At 40.0% G+C, this 26948-nt stretch overlaps 1 protein-coding gene across 4 annotated transcripts in view; it reads right to left on the bottom strand.

Annotated features, from left to right (window-relative positions):
- The window catches only part of IGF1R (insulin like growth factor 1 receptor), a 191807-nt gene that overhangs the window by 144991 nt on the left and 19868 nt on the right, over positions 1 to 26948 (bottom strand). For all 4 annotated transcript variants that reach the window (XM_054837121.1, XM_054837120.1, XM_054837122.1 and 1 more), the window contains exon 2: positions 13864 to 14409. In XM_054837121.1, the coding sequence (XP_054693096.1) occupies positions 13864 to 14409 (546 nt within the window). The remainder of the gene's footprint in view (positions 1 to 13863; positions 14410 to 26948) is intronic.

Below are 26948 nucleotides of genomic sequence, written 5' to 3' on the forward strand. Positions count from 1 at the left end.
GTCCTAGGATGGAGCAAGATGCAACACGATGCATTCACAGAGAAATGCTCAGCATTAATTTAGAAGCCCTGGTTTGCAAACTGGTTTTGGCAGAATCTCCAGAGAGTAAGAAGCACGACATGAGTAAGAGATGCTTCCATAATGAAAGTTCACTTGAAGAGGACACATCTCTACACGCTCATCTCAGTCTATGCTTCACCTGAAGCTGCTGATACATGTGCCACTGTGACTCAAGCTACCAAATAGTTTGTCCACCCCAGACACAGCCCGAAATACCAGCACTAAGGGACATAAGAAAAGGCTCGTGCATAGTAGTATGAAAGACTGATTCTTTGTCATTTCAATTAGGCAGCAGTCCACAGAGGCAACCTTTCCGAAGATCCCTTGCACTCTTCTTGTTTTATCAATGTCTGCAAAGGCCTTTCACATCAGCTAACTGGAGACCAGCATTTCCTTTGCTTTGACAGGAAGCAACAAGTTTGTCAGTGATGTATCATTTAAAAGTTATCCGACACTATAGAATTCAAAGGTTTTGTACAATTACTCTTCTGTGGAGGCTTTCTACAGCTCCAATTCACAAAACAGTGCTGAAGACAAACCAAACAGCCCTCTATAATGCATGCTGCACAGCAGACCATCCAGCCCAAAGTATTTTTCTCTGCAATTACTGTTTTCTTGCCTGGTCCTACACAATAGGTAGTGAGAAAACAGAGTAAAACCTATCAATAGAGGTCTTCCAAAGGAAATGCATATAGAACAGACCCTCAGGAATACTTTCCTCACCTGGAGACAGGACTGCTACAGATGTATGATTCATTCAAATCCAGATAATGTTTTATCTGGAAGTCATTTTGAGACGCAATTCCTTCATATAATTAAGGCAGCTTGGCTCAGGAAGCACAGAGGCAAAGTCAAACAAGTTGGCAATCACTAACTTGTATCCATCCCTTGCGTTCAGAACAGAATGGCTTGCTAAACCAGAGTGCCTGGTCCCCGTTTAACTGGTTCATCACCTGCCTCCAAGTGTCCCATTAGCTCTCACATCTGCAGCAGCACAAACACTGTGGTTTTATTATTTCTGCTAATCTTATTTTCCACATATTACATACAACAGTGTAAGTGTTCATTATTGCAGCATATAGGTAGGTTAAACCACACCTGCTTCACAAGAATGGAAAAAAATTACTAGCAGAACAAAGCACCTAACAAGAAAACCAAAAAAGAGTTCAATACCTGCTTCACCTAATTTTACTCAAGAACACATTACTATAATTACATCTTTAGACTCTTCCTCTATTGGTTACTGCCATCATTAGACTTCTTCAATTATCATATCCTAGAAAGCTCATGTTTGCAGACTCTCTTTCCAACAGCATGATGACAAGATCTACCTTCTGTACCCGGTTCTCTAGGTAATACAGTTCAAGGTATCTCTCCAGATATTTTAAATGCTTCATGGCAATGGCCCAAGCCACCCAAGAGATCGCCTCTCATTAGCGTGACTACAGGCTCCCACAGGAGCGGCATTTCACTGGACAGTCACTGGGAACAAAAAAAAAAAAAAAAAAAGATAATAAAAACTTAAAGGCATACTTAAAAGCACAGAAAGCAGAACCTTAATGTAAGCTGACTCCAGAAAGTAAAATGACCGAAGACCTCATGGCTTCCAAACTAATGTAGAAACACGCTCCTTTGACTCTAGCTCTCCTGCAATTACTTTTTCATCCACAAGACACACCCACTCACCCACACAAACCAAAACAAGCCCAACACAAACCCTATAAATTTAATCAAGGAAGGAAGAGCAAGCATGAGATGTTTATTTCTATTTTTAAATACTTGGGAGGTGCCCCAATGCTCCCTGCCTAGATAGATAACTAAGTAGGTGCTCCAGAACAGTGAGATCCAGTACACGATCTGGCACGAGCAGGCACATCCAAACAGCAAAACATCAGAGCAGCTCAAAAGGCTATTAAGAAAGCTATTAAGAAAGGCTTTTGAAATAATTGTTTCCTCTAAGCCAGGACAGACAGTAAGTTGCGGTGTTGTTGCAGAAAAGAAAAAGTACATACATACATACATATATATATATGCACTCAAGCACACCAAAATGCTCTAAGGAGCACTACGGTTTACAGAGAACAAGACAGTCTCCTCCTTGTTCCCACAGTTCGTTTCTGCCTCAAGCAAAGTTGGTTGCCACTCTGGTTGCTCTCTCCCTCACCCAAATGGTTTGCATAGCAGATTTGCTGAAACATCAAGTTTTAACCAGGCCCTAATCCTGCTGACTTTTCTCGCAAAACTGCTGGAAAGGAATTCCTCCTGGCAGCTGCAGTGCCTCTGCTCATTAGTTTACCAAGCAGCAGCAGAAAGAAAGAGACAGGCACATCATTTCCGTGCTGCTGCAGAGAACAGCGGTTAAGGACCAAGCAGGCAAAAGGAAGGCTCCCAGTTTCTCAAACGTGTATTGGAAGGGGAGGACAGAAAAGGCAGAGGTCTTAAAAGGAAGACCTCTTGGGTTCTGTGAGAACCCAAGCAAGTTACTGCCACGCTTACTGCTGTTGCTGGGAACACAAGCAAGGAGGAAACTCTCCTCTTCCTTCAGCCTTTACTAGCAAGCTTTGGGGGTGGGAATGTTGCTGGTTTAGGGGGTTTTTAACTCCTGCTTTAAGGCATTGTGTTTAACCAGGCAAGGCACAGAGTTATTCGCACCAATTCCAAAGTCTCCTGTATACTAGAAGAATGAGTAGGATAACATTGCAAAATAGCTGTCCACTTGCTCATGACGTTCTTTGTCCGGACAGCACCCTCACATACAGGTCAGATCATGCAGCCCACTCAGCAGATACAGAAGAGCAAACGTTTTTACTTCTAACTATGCAATTTCATTGAAGTAACCCTATTACAGATATTGTTTATTAAGTATGCTTAATGTAAACAAAGTACATCTCTTGGAGGATCTGCACAGAACTTTGCACCATTTATGGTGACTGGTAAGCCCCATGTTGTTCAGTAATATTTCCTCCTCCTCCCTCATCCCAGGCCAGCTACCATTTTAATAAATATTTAATAAGTAGACAAGAAAAGCAGGAAAGTTTCATAGCTTGAAGTTTTCAGGTACTACATGCATGTTGATTTATGTAACGGGGAAGCACACGGGCACTGTATGCAGAGCCTTAAGAGCACACCACAGGTACAGCACACCTATCCGAGTATGGCCAAGCTGCAGCAATGCCAGTTCACAGAGCAAAACGTTCCTTTTAGACCAGACAGCCCCATTCTCAAGTCACCAGCAGCTAGAGGATGGGACCTGCGATCACCACAGCTTTCAGTGGGCCTACTGCTTTCACCAGGCACTGCCATACTGAAAGATTTCCACTGCATTCCCCACTCCAAGAACACCCTCTCACTCACCTATATTTCACTTTTCTCCTAAAAAGACCATCTACCACATGCAGACAATTCTAATCGTATGAGGAAGCTTCCTGAGGGTAGAAAAGATTAAAATCTTTGCCTAGGAAGAATACAAATTTTTCCATCTAAGATATATTCCAAGTACTTCTATTCTCCCATAAAAAACTTGATCCTAAACCAGCCCCTGAATTTAACGAACTCTCTACAGCTGGTTTGCTGGAAGGGGTATTTGCTTTCCCTGCCACCACTCTCTTCATTTTCTGGAGCAAGGTATTACTGATTATTTTAATTTCTCTTCCACAGAAGAGAAATGGATGCACACAGACAAACAACTTCAGTGAGCAGAAGAGGAAGAACGCTTCATCTCTGAATTAAGGATTTGCATACTGGGTTTTATCTGTAACACCCACTGCAGTATTTTATCCCAGACTCTCAGATCACAAAAGACAGAGCAGACAGTGACTCACTGCAATTTTGGTTCTGCATGTAGTGTTTCACGTGGACCAGTCAATTCTGATCCTGCCAAACGGCCTTCATCAAGCACTTAAAAAGTAAACCATCTTCTCTAAGAGAGTTCCTATTCATGTACTGCCTTCATGAGGAAAGCTCCAGAGATGGAAGGGAATTTAGTCAGTGTTCCCCCTTTGTGTTGTAATGATTTAAGATTCAATTAATACTATGTGGGGAGGCACTAATTCTGAAACACCTGCCTTAGTGATAACCGGATTAAGACCTCCAAACTTGCTCCACTCCAAACAGCAACAGCCTGCCAAATGATAGCAGTTGTCAATATCCAGCAACTGAAGGCTGGGGTTTCCGTTAAATCCTAGACCATTCTTAAAAAAGGATTCCCCATGATGGGGGGGGGGGGGAATGGGGGATTAAAAAAAAAAAAAGAAATCACTTGACAGCTCTGAATTTGTTTAGCCAGAAGTCACAGCTCCTCCTCTACATGCTTTGAAGGCTGTAGACTGGCAACACTCCTATCAGATCCTTTCAAATCCCTTAAAGGGAAGAGATAAAGCCAAATAAAGGGTAACACCACCCACAGCGACAGAGCTACTCTCTCCCTAATCAATAGACTGCACACGCTAGAGAAGGCTCTAAGATAGCTTTTGGGGTGAAATGCTGGCAGGAGGGGAGGGTGGGAAGAAGAGTCGAGCAGCTGGTTTCGTTATGAGAAGAGCCAATGGGTTTGGTGGTTTTCTCCTCACCCCCCTACAAAACGGGTTTCTTTGGATTAGTTTGGGTAGCATGCAGCTTCCCAGATGAACACAAAGTGCCTCAGAATTAAGACCATGCTTGTCTGAAATCTAGAGAGAAATCTTTAGACCAGTGCGCCAGACCAGTAATTAACAAAGTGAAAGACTTCCCTGCCCTTTTAATGCCACAGAAACTATTTCAACCACAGAACAAGGAGCTGGTTTTTGTATTTTTTTTTTTTTACCTTTACACCCCTTCATCACACCCGCATATTGTGACCTACTCAAACCACACTTAAAAGCTCGATCCCAGTGCTCAGCGATACATAACTTCCATTTTAGTGAAACAATCCATCTGCTCCATGTGACTCAGAGCCTGCTTTAAGAATGCAATACTGTTTAGGCCAACGGTTGCACCGCACAAAGTGTTTTGTTCACATGCATTCCTTTGGGATGACAGAGCCTATCCACGGCCTGTAACGGTTGGGGCCTGTGGTTTTTTTCCCTCATCCGCTGAATGCTGCAGTGACTAAGCTGACAAAAATTCCTAGCCAATTATAAACCCACTTAAAGAGACAGGCAATCCCCCTGCAACCTTCTCTTGCCATCCTATACGGGAAGTTTCTATACATAGAAAAACATCTCCTCCTCCCAAGGCCTGCATCGATATAAAAGACTTTCTCTGCGCGCTCAACACTTCAAACATGCTTCCTAAATGGCATCATTTCCCAAAACTATAACCTTTAATCACCCATATATATCCCTCACGCATCAGCTGGGGAAAAAAAAAAAGTAGGAGAAACAGACCCCTCAATTGAGTTAGGCTAGTAAAAAGTTAGAGAAGCCTTTAATGGAGGGATGATGAGTATGCTGGGAAGAGATGAGTCTCAACAGCTATAGAGCACTGTTTATTAAGAAGGGAACAGTTAAGCGCCTGTAAACCCAATATGTTGCAACAAGGAAAAAACACATCAAGAAGGTCACACTGGTGTACAAACTACAAGTCTGATCCACTGAAGAGCACAAGCTGAATTTTAACTAGCAACAATGAGAACTTTGAGTTGCCTCTCGAATCCCTCTGAACATGCAAATCAGCAAGCAAATTCCAAAAAACACCTGCCTTTCCAAGAGGGATCCTCAAGTCATGTGCTGAATTCATTCTCGCCTACATTGTCAAGGGCTACAAAAAAGCATTTAATAATTAGCCAGGGCATACAGAACTACACTTTGGGCAGGTAACTGCAAGTTCACTTTGCCCAGCAAGAAAGAGTAAACAAACAACAAAAAAAAAAAAATTGAGAGAGTCTGGCATACTGTTTCTAGCTTTAAAAACCCAGGCTATGGGCACCTCAGACCCTTCCCATTTTATGGTGGGCAAACGACTTGCTAAATCATTTTTAGCGCTCGGCTGATAGCACATGCACATTCCATTCCAAATGCTGAAAACTTCGCTGGGGAGGGGGAGGAAGAGACAGTCGACAACTGAACAGGGCTGAGTTCACCTCAGAAGAAAAAGGCAATTCAACAATCTGTATTAGCATACTATTATCTGAGCATCTTTTTATTACAAGTTAATTCTCAGAGCCATAAACAGACTTGAGAAGGAAATCACGCTATTAGTGGGAAGGAAAGCCAAACAAAGGCTGTTTCATCACTAATACTGAAAAACTTGTTTGCCATATGAAAACAATTTATGAAAATCCTTAAGGACAATTCATTCCTACATTCACGTCTGTTTGGGGGAGGAAAAAAAAGGAAAATGGCGCCTATTATTCAAAGTTTTGAGAGGCCACGACTCCTATCTAGAGTTGAACCTAAGTTTTCCCTTTACTTCTTACGAAAAGTAGGCTGGCAAGTTCAGTGAGTTTGCTCACAAGCCCACATGTCCACCTCCTTCAGCCCTTTTCAGCCAAATTCAATTGCAGATCAGTCATCACAAAAGATGTATTTCTATACATTCCATGAAAATGGACAGCTGGGTAGAAGACAGATCTCTTTAGGGCCCCCACCAAGATAAAAAGACTGCGGCTCAAGTTCACCCCTCATCAGACATCCACGGAAGCATTAGCTGTCGAAGCAGAAATCCCCAGGAAAGCCAGCAAGCCACTGCAAGCCTGACTCCTTGAGTGGAGAAGAGCCACAGAGCGCTGCGGAAAATGCTAAGCCAGGCCGAGTTTGCCTTGTCCCTGCGACATTTGCAAGAACACAGCAAAAACACAGCTTTCTTCTGGTTTTACACTTGACATTTCCCTGACATTTTCCCTATAAGACTGCTAGCTATTCCCAGCTCCCAGTTGTTTTGCAAATTCATCATAAAATTAAAGTCTTCCATTATATGTAATTAACTATCCAATACAACCATCTATTCTATTAACAAACATTTGTCTAATATATATCAATGGACCCTGGAAGTCCAGTTAAGCAGGTTAATCAGAGAGTTGGTTCAAGTTTAGATGCATATTTAATTTAATAGATTTAACATGGTACTGCTGCACAGGAAGGTAAACCAGAAAATAATTCTCTAAACACATCATCGTCAGTGCCCTCTAGGAGGAAAGCAAGTTGCTAAAAACAGCAGAAGCATTGCAAGTAAAACCAAAAGCATTCTGTTTCCAATCCTAGATAGCACCAGATTATCAAATTTCTGAAACATCACTAACATATAGTACCTTTGAAAGTACCTTTAGGATATTACGGAGGTTTTAAAGAACCTTTTTTTTTTAAAAAAAAGTTTGAAATAAATAAGCAACATCTTAGAAATCCTCACTGAATGTAATCATAGGCATCATCTTCCTATCCCCCTCTGCTCCACAGCCTCAGGCCCCTTGGGATATCAAGTCCATTCCCTTCTCCCATGAGTCTCTATATAATGAGACGTTAGACCCCAGACTTCTTTTCAAGCACTACACATTAAAAGGTTGCACACTGTATGCATGACAATCTAGTGATGCTTTTATATCTTCTTGTAAGAAGGACTGGCATTGTTTTTCTTCCCCACTCTTTACCACAAAGCACCAGAGAAATTTAACTGAGGAATTAACATACATGCAAGCCATAAAAGCAGGGAATGACTATTTCCTATAAGTGATCTCCAATTATATTTTTATAGTTGTTTTCTGACAGTGAAGCAGTTGTTTGGCATGAGACAATTCAAGTAAATCCATATTATAGTAGCAATAAAAATTACTCAGGATTTCAAAGTTTCACAAGGCAAAATCTGAAGCCATGAAAGCCAGGCACAGCATGGATCCAGAAGAGCTTTCTGTCCAGACAGGTTTCAATCACAGCATGCTCGTTTCATTGCAAGTATAAGATGCATTTACATAAAGCACCAAAAACTCTGCCTCCACTTCCTAGCTTGAGCAAGTTTGTTGTGGGGTTAACTTTAGAACTGGTACTCCTCATTTTTCTTCAAACCATTAGAATGGTCTCTATGCAAAATAAAGTTTATATTAGTCGGAATAAACAGGCACATACATTTAACCACCCCAACTATCACTTGCAAGGTACTGTACTTCCCCTGAAATCATGGCAACATTTACTGTATCATTCCGAAACACATGGATTTCCCCTCCCCATTATCAGAAAACATACCAAAAGAAATAAATTTCTCCAATAACACGGATGGCCGCCAGAATATGGAAACACATCACCTGGTGAACATAAACACACCTCTGGACTGACAAAGATAAAGCAAGTCAAAGGAAGTGTAAAATGCTATGGTTTGTAAAGAGAAAGCATGTGTGTGCATGCATACATGTGCACAGAAAAGACACAAGGTGTTTTCAAAAACCCTAAGAACGCTTGCAACTTTTTTTTATTCCTTATTTCAAGAGGTGGGGAAAAGGTCTAAATTTTGAAAAGGGTATTTTAAAGGTATTTTTTTTAACCTGTGGCAAAGTGTCATTGATGGCCCTAGTTAATTACATCAAGTCTTTTAATACGGGAAAACAAAACTCCAACATTTGAAGTCCTCTGAAAAACACTACACATCTTTGTGCCAAAAGAAACTAGGAAGCCATGATGAGTATTCAACATTAGCACTTAGTTTTTGGTGACTAGTGCAGGCTGCAAGATTGAAGATATTCTTCCCAGGTTATGGCATTTTGCAACAGAACAAAGAAAAATGGCAAGTATACATTTGTTTAATTTTAGCCCTTTTCTCAGAATATAAACCACTGCTAGAGTAATTAACTGCAGATTGGCCTAAACTGCTCTGCGGCCATTCCAGCTTACTAATTAAATATGCTCTCACAGCCATAATAAAAATTCTGGGAAACCTTTGGCTGAAGAGCAGGCTTCTCAGGAGGGGAGCGCAAGTCAGGAAAAAACTTCATTCAGAACCAAAACACTAACAAAATTTTTCTAACGTGCTCCAGATTTTTCTAACTCAGTGACACCAACTGCGCCTTTTACATTTTTTTTTTTATACCCTTCTGTTTATTCCTTTCAAAAGATGTTTATTTGTTGGAGAGTTGGCATATCAACCAAATGGACAAACAACCTGTCCATTTCAAAATACGTTCAGGTTTATATGATACTTTTTTTAACCCAACATAGGTAGGACTGGCATTACACAGACTAGCTTCACTTAACATTATACCACATCAAATTTGCTTGCAAAAAGAATAAAGCTTTTAAAGCATGCTGTTCTCTGCTGATATAAGCGACTTATATTTCAGGGTTTGAGAAAAACATAAAAATCCTTAAATGAAGCAGCAAACAGAAAAAAGCACGTAGAAGTAATTTAAAGTAAAATAAATGCAATCTGATCTGGCACCTCTGGCTCCCAACTTCCTCCTCTGTCTCTTCATGTCTACATAGCTCATGTATGTTCATTATTCCTAAAGGACAGGGGAATATACTGAATACTCCTCAGAGAAGGGAAAACAAGAAGGAAAAGGGAAAAAAAAAATCCCAGCACATGGTTTTCACCACTACTCTGCTGAATCAACAGGGTGCAGATTCCCAGATGGCGTACACTGGTAAGTACTGCACAAGTCAATGAAGCTATGTCAAACGATACCGTTCAACTGCATTATCTTTTGAGCTCTGTGTAAACAAACAGGAGCAGATTCCGAATATTTGTGAGAATACATCATGTTACTGTCTCCATATGTTTAAACATTTTAGTAGAAGGTACATATGGACCACTCTTCCCACTCACTGTCATTCTCCCCCTCCTGTTCCTCATTCCCCACATACACCACATCTTTTCAGGCCACTGACAAACCAATTCAAAAAGGAATAAGGATACATTTTCATTAAAAACGTTTTGTGCTTAGCTGCCATCTGCTTCCTTATCAGCCTCCAAATCCTCACATGCCTTTTCCGTGGTCTTCACTTTCACACATTCGGAAGCTGAAAGTTTTCTTCTGTTGTATTGTGAAACACAGCCTACGTGAGCTATTGTTTTTCACCGCAAATTCGCCTCATTTGAAACAAGTGCTTAATACTCATGGTCCTAATCCGTGTTCTCACTACAATGCCCATTTAAACCTAAATTTTTATGCCAGTGGCAAATCTAATCCTAAAGGTCCCTCACGCACTTCAGACACTCACATTCCTTGTTTTCATGGGAAGCACGACTATTTCACCCCCTTTGCGCAGCACTGCACTTTGCTCTCTCGCAAAGGGAGGACCTGGACCTCCAGACTGTGCTCGCACAGAAGCTGCGGTCGAAGCCATTACCCCTCTGTAACAGGTGTGTAACAGTCTGTCCTCCCCATACCCAGACCCCTAGTCCTTCTTTTGTCCGAGTAGGAAAGGAAGGGTTTCAGCTAATACTTGACAGAGAGCATCTCCAACTTAACCAGGGTAGGGATGGAGAGTGGACAAACAATTAAGTTAGAAAAAAACTTATATATGAATCGCTGCTAGTGTTGCTACTACTTTCCCACATAAACAGTTTGCCTAGTTCATTTCTTAAGGCCCCAGCAAACACAGAAGTGTCTTAGGAAGCATTAGGTGGACTTGTTCAAAAACCAACACAAAGGTTAGGGTAGACAAGGGATCCTGAACTTTCATGCAGGCTTTCAAGGTTGTAATTTACATTTGGTTTCTGCAGGCTCACAAAGGCCCAGTGAAGAAGGCAGCAGACCTCAAAACTTAGTCATCAGCAAAAGAAATATAGAAAACAACAAAGTTTTCTTTATAGTAGACCAATGAGTGGACAGGTAAAGCAAGCACATCACGAGAGACTACTCTTGCAAGGGGTACAGCAGGAACAGTTTTTCTGGTTCTCACATCAATCGCTGAGTAAGATGCAGGCAGCTTCCATAAACATTTCCAGCAGTCGCAACTGCCAGAAAAAAAAAAAAGCCCTAATCTTATTTGTATGTCTGGACACTCTGTTTTTATCTTTTCTATCTCTACCTGTGTCCCAAAGCACAATCACTGACGCAAACAACTTCAGTACTCTCATCTTGAGGGATTCTCCTATGTGGACCTGCAACCCCAGTGAAGTACAGCTGGCATTTGATACACCAAAAGAAAAGTAGGTGCAAGTCAGAGAGACGATAGCGTGCCAAACCCAACACAGCATGCCGCAGCTCCAAAGCGAGCAAACTAGTAAGGCTGCTGCCTTGGGGCACTCAAAGGTAAAGGAATGTATACTACACAGAAACCAGGGCAACAAAACTGGCAGAGAAGCTGCTGATGCTTTATGCTGCACCTTAAAAAATAAAAAAAAATTAAAAAAAAGAGTTACAGCTTCTTTGTAGCTTGTTCTACTATAGAAATGTCAATAGATTATTCTAAGTCTAACACAGCATATCCCTCCCTCTCTCCTCCCTCCACCCTCAACATTGTTCCTGCACAAGTTATGTTGAAGGAAGCACGGGGTTCTTCCTTTGTTTGTGAACAAGAAAAAGAAGGAAAAAAACAACTTCCACTCAACAGCAAAACTAAACAGAAGCCAGGCTACTTAAAGTTCCCACACAACATTTACCCACTAACTTGAGATCTTTCAGCATAAAACCTAAACAAGGACAAAAGAGATTTAATATACACTCCTCCACAGATCCAGACTGAAGAAAAATAAAAAGGCATAAAGGAACCCCGAGTGATAGACAGTGTTTTCAGTTTAACATTACTGTGACGCACAAGGAGAATGTCAGGGTTAAATTAGATACTACACTAGAAAAATATTCCCTGGAAAATAACATAGGTCTCATATCTCTACTGGTAGGAAAATACAGATTTAAACACTCCATAACTTAAGTCCTTGCTTCTATTCTTCTTCACGTCCTGTGTTATTTTGTACTGCTGGAGTCCTCTCCAGATCAGGAGTTCATTGCCAAATTGTCCAAGAAAGCTAGCAGGATAGACAAAAAGCTTCCTTTTGAACTGCACATTTATACCTCCCTTGTTTTTCTTCAGAATGGGAGTACTTTGAGGGCTGTGGGTTTTGTTAAGATTTTGTGGGGTTTTGGGGTTGTTTTTTTTTTTTTGAGATGAATGGCTGGCAAATTTAAAGTCTTATTCCTTAAAGTCAGTGGCTTATCACGACAAACAGATTAAATAGGTCCTACTCTCTCACTCCTTTCATTGATTTGAACTTGATCATTTCTTTATATGCCCTGCATCCTAAGACACTCTAAACCTACATTGTTTTTCCACAGTGTAATGGTTCTAACAAGCCTTTCAAAGCTCTTCCAATACTTTCTTCTTCACAATCTCCCACAAAAGGAAGATGAAAGCATATAGGAAAAGAAAAACATTACCTACACCCTTGCCTTAAAAGTGCTGCCATCAGAGTATAACTATGACCTCATCTTATTTAAACAGATCTTTTCTCATGTGCATTTGGGATCCAAATTATTTTAACATTCCCCTAGAAGTCAACAAGATTTTCTTGCACATTGCTTTTGTCTACTCCAAATAGCCAGAGCACACAACAGAAAGCAAGTAAGTTGTTATATCTCATTAAATACACTCTAGTTACATCCATTCAAACCACTAAAGGCAATCAGGTTGCACAGGAATCACTTAGGTCACCCTCTGTAGACAACAGAATTACACTCTTTTAATGAAGACATAAATTTGACCTGCAGAAGCCTAACAACTCATAGCAACACATGGTAAGAAAACAACACAGCTCACTTCCCTCACCTTGGACAAATGACAAGGTCTCCCAGTAACAGGCTGAGGGATTTTCTTTGTTTAAAAACAAACTTTATTTCCTGTAAGAATTATTGATAAAAGAATAGCCCTACAAATGCCTTTTTTTCAGAGATACTTTTGGCATGTGTTGACTGAAACTGCCCTACACGTTCAGTTCTAACTGAACATGAGGACTTCACAAACAACTGATGAAGCACTTGAGAAAAAAAATGTGTCCCCAAATGAAGGTAACCTGAATATAGCCCTGTTTCTGTTTTCTCTCACACTGTGGTGTTTCCTATCATTATAGCAGCTTTGGTCAAGACTGCAAGTGGAATTTAGGAACTAGTCCTCCCAGTGACGACTGCTTGTAATTAAGCCCTACTGATACTGCAGGGCTCAGCTTTCGTAAAGTTACAGGATGAACTCAAAAAGCCTGCCATGTAATCATGTTATTTGAGTAAACTATGTGTTTGTTTACTCTATTTTTAAAAAGTGAGAAGAGATCAGGTTTTGTTTTTGCTAATACTTGCTATCTATCAGAAAGACATAAACCCCATCATGCCAGATAAGAACAAAATGGGCAAGGATAATTTCATCGAGAGTCAGGATATCCATTGACTCCCTGACACTACAGACTGTACTGTAAAAACTGGTATCAGTAAAAACTTCTTACATACAGAATTTACCATTACAGGAATTTCTGAAAATGCATGCCAAGGAAGGCAAAGAACAGAGTCAAAGTAAGTCCAGTTAACAGCTTCAGCACAGCAATGACTCCCAAGTCCTCACGGAAGGTAAAACTGGTTCCAGCTTTGCTATAATGGCTTTAATTCTACACTTACTTTGCATCTTTTCCACGGGCAAGTAACCCATAAAGTTTGTGGGGTTTTGTAGTTGGGTTTTTGTTTTGTTGTTGGTTTTGGTTTGGTTGTTTTGTTGTTTTTTTTTTTTAAATCAAGTGAGATGATCCTTTACTGGCTGAGGAGGAATCTATTTGTGTGGTAACAGGATAACTCATTATGTGGACTACACAGGACTAGAATAAAAGTTTACGTTGCTAAAAAGCTTAAAATAAAACCACAAAATTAAACCTTTACTTCAGAAAGAGGTAACAGAAACACACAATCTACTCAAATCTTACTTTTCTGGCAGTGGTTGGTGGTCCAGCAGCGGTAATTGTACTCATTGTTAATAGATGTCTTCTCACACAATGGCTTCTCTTCCATTGTTCCTGGACACAAGTCCCCACATTCCTTTGGAGGTTTATTCCCAACAATGTAGTTATTGGACACTGCATCTAGGATGAGAGACCAGTCCACCGTGGAGAGGTAACACAGGTCAGAGTTCTTCTCAATCCGTATGGCCCCGCGGGTTATGTTCCTCAAGTTGTGAAGGCCAATCTCTTTCAGATTTGTCATTTCAAAGATAACCAAGGCATAGTTGTAGAATAGGTTCCTCCCACGAATGACTGTGAGGTTGGGGAAGAGATCACTGAGGCTTTCCAAGCCTGCCACGCGGAACAGCAGCAAATAGTCAGTTATGACAGTGAGCTTTGGGAAGCGGAAGTTGCGGTAATCCTCTGCTTTAGAGATGAGCAGAATTTGAAGGAAACCCTCTATTACCGTACAGTTCTCCAGGCGTTTCAGCTCATGGATATCATTGCGAATGTCAACATTTGGCCCGCAAACTGAAAATGTAAAAGGAGAAAGGAAAGTTAGTAAATAAGGCATTTTTAAGCCTTTTGAAACTGGAATGCAAGTAGGATATTCTGATGGCGATAAAATTTTTAACTTCATAATCAGGTTGCAATGTTAAAATAGGAAATGGGTACTTGATTTACACCTACGCTGCATATTCATCTCATTTAACCTATCGCTATAAACACTACCAGGACCAGCACAGAGATGCAAGCTATCTGTACTCTTCAGCAGACAGAGAAATGTTGTTTCATTATTGCTGTTGAAAAGAGCTGCATTAGATTGAGGAACATAAAGACAAACCAAATGCATGGGCACGCTCTGCTTAAAATTACATCATGACATGTGTGACCAGACCAGGGGTTCAACCACGTGGCTCCAAACAAGTCAGGTAACAGAGAGCGATCCGCTGGTCACTGTGTTACTAATTTACCCCCTACCCCCCTTAATATGCATGCACATAAGATGGGAACACTTTCTAGAAAATCATAACTTATTTCTCAAATCACTCTTTCTTCCCAGGGTCACAAGCCAAACTAGCCCTAATTCTTGAATGCTAGTCTTGCAATAGGTCAGCAACGACACAAAATTCACGGAAAGCTGCTCAGCACTTCCTGCACTGTGAGTGAGAAGAAAAGGAAGTGCTTGGACTGGTAGCTAATGCACTGAATTCCTGTTTGCATGTTCCGGTGAACCAAGTTTCAGTGATTTTGGCACCAAGATACAAAAAAAGTTTCTTGAGTTCTAAGAAACACAGGATAAATTTATTTACAAGAACACACAGCATCACAGTGAGGAACTTCCCTTGAAAACAGCAGGCTGAACTCAATGCATACTCGAGGAAACAATGACCAAAAGGACTATTCCCTAATAAATCTATATATTAGATATTTCCATATTAGACACATACTACAATACAAGTTTTAAAGGGGCCAGAAGAAAAGTGTACTAATATAATAATTAGACGCATAAAATGCACTTTGATGTAAAACAAAGAACTACAGAGTTTAGAGAGCTGCTGTTCTTGGAAACCCTAAGAGTTAGTCTTCTGCGGAAAACATGGGAAAAAGATTCCTCAGAATACATACTAAGTTGCTTGTAAGCAAAGTAAAATACCAATTTATTTAAGCAACCCAAAACTTAAATAAACCCCAAGCAATTCAATTTTGTGGAAAGGTTCTCCTTTTATTCATGCTAGGCTTAATTATTTTAACATCATCTTTTCCTCAGACAAGGAAAAGGTCTAAACAAACAGTGGAGCCAGAAAACTTAAATTCTAACCCAGACAAATTGTCCAGAGATTCAGAAATTGCACTGACAATAGAAAGCAGTCCTTCCATCCCACAACAGTTATCTAAAGCTAATAACTTAAGCTAACAAAGGATCCAGAACATGAGCATGCCGAAACCACAGCAACTCTAGTATCCAACAAGGACTTAAAGACTTTTAAGTCTTTAAAAGACTAAAGGACTTTCTTGTTAGAGGAGCAATGTAAAAAAACAACAGGACGAGATCTTTGTTAAGAAACAGATGTTTTCTACACAAACTATTACCTAATCTTCCTTCTGTAAAGATCCAGGCTGAAAGGAGAGGCTATTAAAATGTGACTTTCTGCACTAGAAGCAGCTATGTGCAAGAAAGTTCATTCCCTAAACTTGAAAAAAAAAAAAAAAAAACCCACCACCAAAACTAATGTACAAACAGTAACTCTTGGCCATCACGACCAGTGAGACAGGAAATCCCCATTTTAGTATATACTGACTACAGAACGATTGCATACCACTGTCTGGAATATGTGTCAAGGCTTTAACTTCAGGAAAACATTAGAAAAGGTGAATGGGTTGGTATTACCCAGCTTTAGAACTAGATGGGTGAGAGAGAGGGAGTGTTGAAGAACTCCAAGAGAGTAGATCTGATAAGAGATGTACTGATCACATGCAGCAGAAGTGTGGGCTTCTCTCCCGAATCTGTAGGAAAGAAATCTCAATCCAGATTAAATTCCTTTAATAAGCTGTTACCCAAGTCTTGCTTTCAACTTCTGAAGTGTTCTTCTAAAGCAACCATTCCTCCACCCAACCTCAAGAGACAGTGGCCTCTGCCCAAAGCACAGCCCGACAATAACACGAGTATATTTATACATTCACTTTGGGCTTCTCTTTTTTAAAAAAGGCAAGTTGGAACACACAATGGTTTTCCAATTAAACTGTTTTGGTTTCTGCCTTTACCTGCTGGCAGGACAAGGTGAACAGTATGGTTCCTGTTCTGGCAAAGCGAAAGTAGCAAAATTTATTTTACTGCCATAAAATTTTAGAAAGCCTAACTGCTCCAAGGCCTTTATTTTGTTAAAGAAATAAAATTTGCACTTTCGCTGACATTTTGTAGGCAAGGTTCCAGAGTGATGGGTTTAAGAACAGCTGAGTTACAATACCCTAAAGAACAATTTGTAAGAGAAATGGCAGCAACCATTAACTAAAGCATTATATATCTGTTCAGGCGTCTATTCTGAGGCTGGGCTTTAAAAGTCATATTGCTTTTAGCTTTATGTTTGTTTCAGCTTGAAAGTTACTTAATTTTAGATATTTAATGCTTTTATAAATCAATGAGATTTCTAGAACTTGAAGGCAAAAGTATGCACTCACTTGCCTCAATTATGAAACATCATCCCCTTAATACAGAGAAGGATAAAGTCCAGTGGGCTCTAATGTTAGAAATTGAGTACAGATGAGTATGCTGTTGACATTTTTGATTTAAGAACTTATTAGTTTATCTAGTGAGTTATGTTTTACAGAACTTCATGCATATAATGAGAACTGCAGAGACGCAAACATGAAATAGGACAAGCATCTTGGTCCATATTGGCACGTGGAAAAAACAGTTCCAATTAAAGCAGATGGATTTTTAAGACAGAAATTTCTTTTAATGTTCACATTGTTCACGAGAGTTAATTATACAACAATGCATCATCTTTTTCTCACGTTTTTCTAGTTGCCCTGAAAAGGATTATATGAAAAACAAATTAATCAGAGCTCAAAGTCAACTACAGTTTCCATTTGGCTGTGCTGTGTTTTCTTTGGATCTCATTTTAGAGAAAGTGTATATGGACTTACAATATAAACTGGTCTGTCAGAATGAAGTGCACATAAAATGCACTTTAGAGCATTTATATTCCATTTAATAGTTTTGATAGTCCAACTTACCTTTGTTTCATGTTCAGTTCAGAGTTGGAAATTAACTGTTATGTATTTATTTTGCTCACTAACAGAAAATAACATCTGCTTATTACCCTGCCCCAATAGTTTTGGGTCTTGGGTAGATTATAAACCCCCAGGAAAATTACCAATAGTTTTCATTCAGCTGCTTACAGATTTCCAAGCCTTTCCTTAAACTGCCTATCATTTCTCAGACTTATTCTCAACTAAGCACCTAATTCTGAGTGAGAATTTACTTCTTTAAAGAAATACACATTTATCTGTTTAAAATATAACTCCCCAATACAGGATAATACCAGAGAAGCACTGCATTCTTTACCTAGATGACCACAGACATCTGCCTGGAAGTAGCACTTTAGTCCAAAAGCGTTGAGCTTCACGTACCATCCAACAAGAAGCCCACTGGTGCTCTTCTTTTTCCTGGGAGCATCCCAGAGGCAATCTGCAGGGCACGTGAATTTCCACAGGTAACAGAAAACCCACTCCACACTACAGTCTGAGGACCTGCAGCCCGTTCTTAGTCAGAAGACAGATCCAAGCCTGATCAGGTAACTGAGATGGGGTCAATGAACTACCAGGAAAATTGATTGCACATAACAGGTTCATACGATGTGAGTAACTAATGCGACCTGCAGCCTATTCCTTAATCTGGTAGAATCTCCTGGCAAGTCTCCTTTCTAAGTGCTGCTCCAGGCTGGGGCACGGAGGAGCAGAACAAACATGCACGCTGCACAGCACACGGGTAGTGAGGTGACATTACTGACTACACACAGATTGGGCGGACTAAGGCAAAGCTGTGCGTGACACACAAGAGCTCAGAATACAGTGATCCAGTATAGTTTCTTCTCAACCTTAACTATGATTTGCTAATAGTCATTTTGATCATAAAGATGGTTTGACACGGAAGAGAGAACCTTGCCACCTTGAGAAATACCTGCTATTTAATCATCATCTATCATCAAATAATAATTTACTTCATGCAGCACATCTTTACTCTTTTTATATATCCACTAGTTATTCACTAGCTACTCCTAACAGGACTTGCCTGTTGCCCTTCGGTGTTTGGAAGGGAACCATTCTTATTGCAAACTGGCATGCTACAAAAGACAAATCAGCAGAAAGCCTGTTGTTCATCATTCGGCCTATAACACAACTTCTGCTTCCTACAGCATCTGTCACAGCTGTACATATATTCATAGCAGTTAATTTGTTATCAATACTAAGGTGTAAGAGGGCAGGATTGACCATTCACACATTCATTGGTTTTAATAAGAGAAGAATTCATCTCCCACACGAAACCATTTCATCATGGTGTAGTCTTTGCTTCCAAGTTATTTATTCTTCCCAGTTTCTCCATTTAGAAGTTCTGAAGAAATATAACTGTTTAGGTTTTTCTTGAAAAAAATACACACCTTCCCATTTGAAGCCTTGCCTTTGGCCCTTTACTTTTTTGGGTAATGTTAAAAGGTTGCACGACACTGAATGGTCTCGGTATCCTCTCAACTAGCCAGAAGTTAACGATGAAGCAAGCATCACTATCTGGCTCTCAAAACACACACACACAAAAAAGAAGAAAAAAAAAAAAAAGGCTTAAACAAAGCAGCACCAAGGCAGCTCTGAGTCACCGAGTCATCCCAGCACAACCCTTTCGCAAGTCTAAGGCCTTTTCAACCTGTCTGCTCCAGCTGGGTCAGGCTTTCTCTCCCTAGCAACAGAGACTTGCTCAGCCTGTGCAGTCATTTACATTTCTGAAATGAGAATCAGGATAGACTGCTTGCCATTAACATCTAACTAGCAATCTTGAAATCAACTCCCGTTCACCTTTCTCCTGTTCTGTATACTCATGGCGTGTTACCACAGCAAGTTATGATTTCCCTTTGTTTTCCCACTTTTGACTTCCCTTCTGTGAAAATTGTTTCCTTTGAGATGCAAAGCTTTATCTCAAATGAGGAGCCTGGACACCTCCAGTTTTTCCATTTAAAAAACCACCAAAAAAACCCAACCCGAAAACCAAACATATCCCCTTACACTGGTTGCTGAAAGAAAGCGCTGAAGGTACAGAAATTGTTCTAATTCCATATCTCGTCTTCCTGCCCAGGGGTTAAAACACCCATTCTCAGGACAAAGTCTGTGATCCACAAGGTTCAAAAAGGGGTTTTTTAAGGGAGGGTATGAGGTTGCTCAACTTCTCATCTACCCTGAAATTCCGTACAGTGGTAACAAGTACAGTATGTCACCATCAGCGCTGGATTATTTCCTACACAAAGAAGGAACTACAAGGACTAATACAAAAAACAATTGTGGCTACTTCTACTTTTAGCGGAGTGGCTTGCTTACACCACCATGTCCAGAAAAATCTCACTTTGCCAATAATGGCTTTTTCTGAGCACACTCCACTCGAACAAGAGGTCTGCTTTCCCAGACAGCTACTGCTACTCTCTGGTCAGCTAAGAGCTGATGTTACTGAACACAGTAACACTGCTCCCTCCCAAACTCCTCTAATGAGGACCACGTCATCATTCAGTAATGTCAGCTCCGAGCTGTGGGTCTTTCCGGGACATCAGTACAGCTTCTGAACAGTGTTGTTATTTATTCCCAACAGAGCCACTTCCTTTTCATCACATGTTTTTTAGTTTTAATCTATGGCAGGTCTTTATTAAAAAAAAAAAGGGGGGGGTGCAAAGCAGCTATTGAATGTGGCTGTGGTCCAGCAGCCCTTATCCCAGATCCACAGCATGCAGCATCCTTTTTAAGGCAAGTATCTCCAGAGTTACCATCCCTCTCTCGTAACAACAAAGAACATGTTTGTTGCATCGGGTGGATTTACATCTGCATAATGTATAATGACCTGCATATTGATATGTTTGCTATATACTGGATCAACTCAATAGAGGGGTTGTCTGGCACATTGGAAAAAAACCCAATGGCTCAAAAAAATTCCTTGCAGACACTTGAAGGTTAAAGAACAACTTTGATGACAGCATCCTTATCTCCATGTTATCTGAAAAATTGGTTTGAATCAGGTTAGGAAAAAGGAACTAAACATACAACAAAGCCCATCAGCAGATTTAAAAGGAGTCTCTTTTCTACACAACTGCAATTGCTCAGAAGAGAAGCAGAAGGACACATCAGTGAAAACAAGAGAGGGAACAGTCTGAAAATGTTACACCCATACAGATTATAAACAGGGAAAAGTAAAACTTGACCTTAACCTCTCTTCATTCTTATTGCTAAGTATTATGCTTGTTTTAAGAAAACCATCAGGACTGTCACACAGCCCTGAAAAAGAAAAATCTTTGAGTGTTCTTATTCAGTCATTGCTGAATGAGAGCACTGCAGTCCATGGCCTGGTCTTAACCCTAGCTTGTTCCTCTAGTTTCACTCCAAGACTTGGAAGGCAAAGGTAGAAAGACTGAGAAGGAACTGATTAGCAACCACAATTTCCCTTCGAGTCCATGAAAAGTTTCAGCATAGTTGCACCATCTGCAGACGCAGCGAAAAAAAATTACTACAGAAGTCTAAGGATTCTTTAATTGCATACTAAGCAAAGAAGAAATTAAATGTGGAGTTCACAGAAATCAGTGGTTGGAGAGATTGCTTATGACACTTTACATTAACACAGGATTCCACCACCCACTGAGCTCTTGGTTTTGCCTTCGTAGTGACACTATGAATGAAATATATATTTTAGTGTCTTTAATGTACTTACACAACCTCCCACAAAATTTCTGTACTCTCTAAGCTCACCTATCCTGCATGTGTCACATCAATCACTACATTTCTTCCCAGGAAAGCCAGCTTCTGTATTACCTCTTGGGATGTCAGAACCAGTAACAAGGAGGGAACTAAATCTCCACCGCATGATTCAAGCTGTCTCCCTAACCACTGAACTATTGCTCTTCATCAAATATGCTACATAATCCACTTTACATTTACCAAGATTTTATGAAGTTACATCTCTCTGCATGGATGGGGGGGAGAATAGATAAAAGGCATCCCACAATCCAGAGAACATCAACCATTTTAGCTTTCGCTAAGCAAGTCCATAATTTAATTTCAACCTCTGTATTTCTAGCACTAGCACAACGCTGCCATCTTTGGTTTGCAAAACATGAAATGGAATACTCAAACCCAAACAAAAAACAACTGTTGCCATTTGAATGTAAGTCTTGAGAACATTTTTGTTTAGCCCTCTAAGGCCCAGGAAGAGGGCTTGGGGTTTTTCTTCATTTAACTGAACGTTAAGCTTTGGAGGACCAAGCTAGACCACTATGATCTCCTAAATACTCAAGGGACTAGAGATTATATTGCAATGTAGCTTGTCGTTTCTGAGAAATACAGTCTATTATCATTAATTTACCTTGTGTCACTCATCACTCCTAGCAACCTTTTACAGAATTCCTCTCTCCCAGATTTGGAAGGAAAAAAGTGGTGTCACAAGAGGCCAATCAAATTTGGCTCAAATACCTTAAAAAGTGCCTGTATTCCCCTTCTCCACGTCTCCCATAGCCCTTAGAAAAATACACACATCCTACTTTAATTTTCTCCTTTACCACTCTACTAACTATGTATTTCCAATCCAAGGGCCACTGTGTTACCAAGCTGACCAGAACAAAACATTCACAGAAATAACACACAGAAGGACTACAACCCACATCACAAACTCAAACTGGCTCTGCCTTTTTGCTCTTGCAATTTCAGCTGTCATTGGCTAAAGATATCTCTGGCATTGCTGCTCTTCATGAGCTTCTTCCAACTTCCCCATAAGTTTACACCAAAAAAAAATTCAGAGTAAATCACATTTCTGTCCTTCATCTCGCTTGCTTTCTCTCTGCCAACATTTTACTTTGAATGTCAACAGGAACAGCAGCTTAGCAAAAACAGAGCCAACAAAATGAACTGAATCCCTTTAATAATATTGATTAATGCCTTCTCCATACAGCTCACCAGAGTAAGAGGGTCTAGATTTAGGCTAGCTCACATGAAAGCATCCTCATGACAAAGTCATCCCCAAATTCATCGTCTCTCACCAAGACTGCACTGACCCAAGCACATCCCTCAGGGGTTCCTCAGAAAGCCACATCTGTTACCTCCTACTACTGAAATAGCAAAACATGAGCGAGTGGCTCAGCTGGCATGGATTTCTGTTTGTCCTCGTGGGTACACAGGGCAAAAATGGAGGAAGATACTGTAGAGCTAATAACATTCGAGTGACTGAGCCCCAGAACCCCTGGCTACCAAACCAAGTAGAAGTAGCACCAAACTTTTAACTCTGATCTGACGTACCCAGGTTATGGGCAATGCCTGCAAGATTCTCTGCCACTCAACCAAAGAAGAAAAAAAAAACATAAAAAGCTAACAGATCAAACCTACACCAAATTCCTCACCCAGTAATGCTCAGTATATGCCAAACATTGAAAGCTATTGTTTGAGCATATATATTGAGCTGAACACTCGAACATCTGACAAGATGTTTCTGTATACTTAAAGGGAAAGGAAAGCTGAAGCACCAGCTGAATGCAACTCCAGAATAATTCCATAAACTACGGTGCAACACTTCGGAGTCACAGTATGGTCAAGTTTTCCAGCTTGTGAGAAAATTGTCAAAACCAAAGAAAAACTGCAGAAGAAAGCAGGTAATGCCTAAAACACTGAAGATGAGCTCCACCCTCACAGGATGACAGACAGACTTCAAATCTCTGCACTCTTTCTTACCCTGCAGAATCACTTTTCTGATAGCATCACAAAATAAGAACATGCCATTCTATACAAAATGTGTAACATAGAAGTGAGTAGGTGGCGTGTTATGATCAATAACTATGAGTAAAACATTTTTTAACTGTGATAATAACGTTTAAACCCTATGCCAGTAGCTTCAGTCTAATGTGTGCTAAAGCAAAAATGGAAGGCTGAAATTACAAGCTGTTTGTAACATTGAAGTTATGTTTCACAATCTGTGATGACAATAGAGCTTAACAGAAATTATCTCTCCTGAGGACTGTTCTTTTCACCTTTTAAAAAAAAAATAGTTGTGTGCATGATTTTATTTATTTATTTTTAAAACAGTTGTCTACACATCCAAGTGACTCAGCAACTGGCTGACAGAAACCTATGGGATATACACTTAGGTAGCCGGGACAAGCAGCCAATTCTTCCAGAATGAAAATTCATCATGTGGCTGGGCTCAGCAACTCACATTTAGGGAGACTTTACTATGCTTTTAGCTGCCTGCTGCCTTGCCATCCTGCAGTAATCTAGGAAACCTGCCTCCATCTAAAGTTTTTGGGGGACTTTTTACTATTATTATTTTTAAAAAATGACTGGCCAACCAGGCTAGATCATTCAGGCTTCATTAGAAGCAAACAGACAAAACAGTATCATATAATTGCATCAAAAATCGTGAGTGAAAGGATTTCACAGAGAGTCATCGGGAAGTTATACTTAGATTCACAGAAAAATTAGAAGTCTGATGCAATTACCTTTAAGAATATGCAACACATGGCCCTATTTTCCTGTGCTGGCCATCTCTTATATGATGAAACACAGAAATCCTACATTCTCTGGCCTTCCATAGTAACGTTTTTATTTTAACAAACTGAACTAAGACTTCCATTATTCCTGTATATCCACCTGAACAGAACTTTAAGATAGTGTAAAAAAATCATTTAATTGCACAGAAGAAAAAGATAGTGCTATCAAACTTCATTTAACAGAACGGGGAGCTCTCCCACCCCTCCCTTCATGTGGCAGCTAGCAGCTTTAAAATCACATCAGTCATGCTGTAACCTGCTTTCTCAAGGCAGTTAAAATATGACCATCTTGCAATCCCCAAAAAGGGCTTTAAAGGTATTAAATTACATACATGCAGGTGCTGTGGGGTTTTCCAGGCATGAGCTAACCAGATTGAAAAAAGAACCTTCCTCTCCAAATACAAGGTAGAACACATGGGTTGGCACCAGAGACAAGGTGACTAGTAGTTCAGGTCTTATCAATCAAAAACAGTTGCACCAGAACACAATTTAAGGCAAATATAAACCAAAGTAGCTCTATCAGTACGAGTTCATACGTGAACTCACTTTTCTGCCCAATTGGATGCTTTTGATTTGCTTTTAGTATCACAAACACAGCCCAACCAAGGAAAGCATCCTTTATGCTAGAAGAACAGCATTCACACAGGGTATTTATTGTCTCAGAAGCATCCCAGCACAATAAACAGGGAAAAATGGAAAAGGGGAAAAAAAAAAAAAAGAAAAAACTCCACACCTCTGTGACACCAGTCAAGGCGAGTCTCACCATAAATGAAGCACCCTTAATGCACACAGGTGAGAAGCAACCAGATAAACAGGGTTAAGCATGGAAAACCAGAGCCTTTTTAGGCACAGTCAACTACCAGAACTCCAAGGTTTTAATTTCTCTGAAGATAAAGAAAAGCCTCCAATCCTAAAAACAGGATTTTCAACCTATCTATGCAGATTTTCTGTTCGGCAATTAATTGGCCTTCGCTGTAAAATACTGAAAATAAAAAGCACGTGAAAACTACATATATACCTTGTTAAAAAAAAGTGCCAGCAGTGGTTTACTCCCAGTCACTTGTCCACACTTGGCTTTTAAGTTCAAGGCAATGTTTCAGCCCATACTCCCCATTTTACATTTATATACTACCCAAGGCATTGGGTTTCCAACCCTATACGTAGTTTTTAGACACTGCCTAAGCACTGTGGGTGATGCACAATGTTCTAACTCTGGTTAACAAAATAGTTTAGATATTTAATCAGCCTAGCTGTACTGAATTCTATTGCTTGGCAACTGCAATTATCGTCACAATATCCGCTTTTATTAGAAGAGGATTGGAATGGTAGAGCAAGCAGCACAATTGTTATTCATCTTCTGGCAGGTACTTCTGGAGAGCCTGGGATGCAAAGAGTTGCCCCAATACATTTCTAACAAATCCACCCATGAGAAAACACTGGATCCAACTGGGTTAGAGAAATACAGCCACTGCACATTTCATTCATTACCTATTCTGCTCCCCTTCTGAGCCAATATTTGGGGGAAGAGTATTGGAAGAAAGGGATGCAAGAATTTATGGGAGATGGGTCTTAGAGCCAAACCAAACAGCAATATCAAACCTGGATGCTCAAGACACTCCCAACTTCAGGCACCTCCCTTTGCTGGCATATGCAGATGCACACACTCATTACAGAGGGTAAATCAAAGCAAGGCTGAGATGGAGATCTCCATCATTATTTTTACCCTGTACCTTGTATACACAACCCACTCCTAGCTGAAGATACAGCTGGAGAACACATACTTGAGCTGAGTTTTGCTACCTCCCTGGTATTATTTCTGTATTTGTTCTCATCATGAAGATGACGATATAAGAAATTAGAAGAAATCTGAGCCATGAATAAGAGATGGGTAACATGAAGGAGAGAAAGACAACCAAATGAAAGAACAGAACAGTGGACTAGCTGTAATCAATGTGATTCAATCGCTAAGTTTCAGTTGTCACTTCGATAAACATAATCTGACATGAAATGAAAGTATTTCATTTTACATTTCTATTTTGGTGGAGGGGTGATTGGATTTTTTTTTGTTTTACATTTATTGGAATATAGTAACTACTAAACAATGCTGATTTTTCACATTTTTTTAAAAAAAGTTTCAGTTTGGTTTTATAGTGGATACCTACACAGGGAAATACACAAAACAAGATTTTAACTTGGAAAAACAACTTTAAAGTTAACTTGTTGCCTTCACTAGGAAAAAGTGGTTCTAGACATGCTTTACTAGGTTTAACCTGAATTAATTCTTGAAAAGCACCATTATTGGAAAGATTAGTATCTTGAAAGATCTCATTCTCTCAAAAATCAGTTTTCATTGGGGGGGCGGTGACGAACAACGGGGACACAGGTGTGACATCTGAATTAAAATAAAAACATCCTCCCTGGATATTTGTGGAGAGGGCTACTGCTGTCAAAAGCTGGTTTAGTACTAGAACACCTAGAACCACAGCCTGCTAATCAAGTGTGTTTCTTCAGCAAAGTGCTCTGTCTTTGCTAACAAGCGTGTACTACTCAATATTTAAATTATTATTGTAAGTATATTTATAATTAGCCTATGATAAGAAATCTTTCCTTAAAGAAATTAAAAGTTAAACAATGAACTTTGTCCACTGCAACAAATAAGAGGAGCTAGACAGAAAAAGGGAACCACAGAAACCACATGAACCCTGTAACGCACTCTTAAATATATGAATGACATAGTCTTTAGTTTCATTGCATTCTGAAACTCTTTTATGATGAGTAAAGATACAACCA

The sequence above is a fragment of the Grus americana genome, chromosome 10, assembly GCF_028858705.1.
Source record: "Grus americana isolate bGruAme1 chromosome 10, bGruAme1.mat, whole genome shotgun sequence".
In the NCBI taxonomy this organism is placed as follows: domain Eukaryota; kingdom Metazoa; phylum Chordata; class Aves; order Gruiformes; family Gruidae; genus Grus; species Grus americana.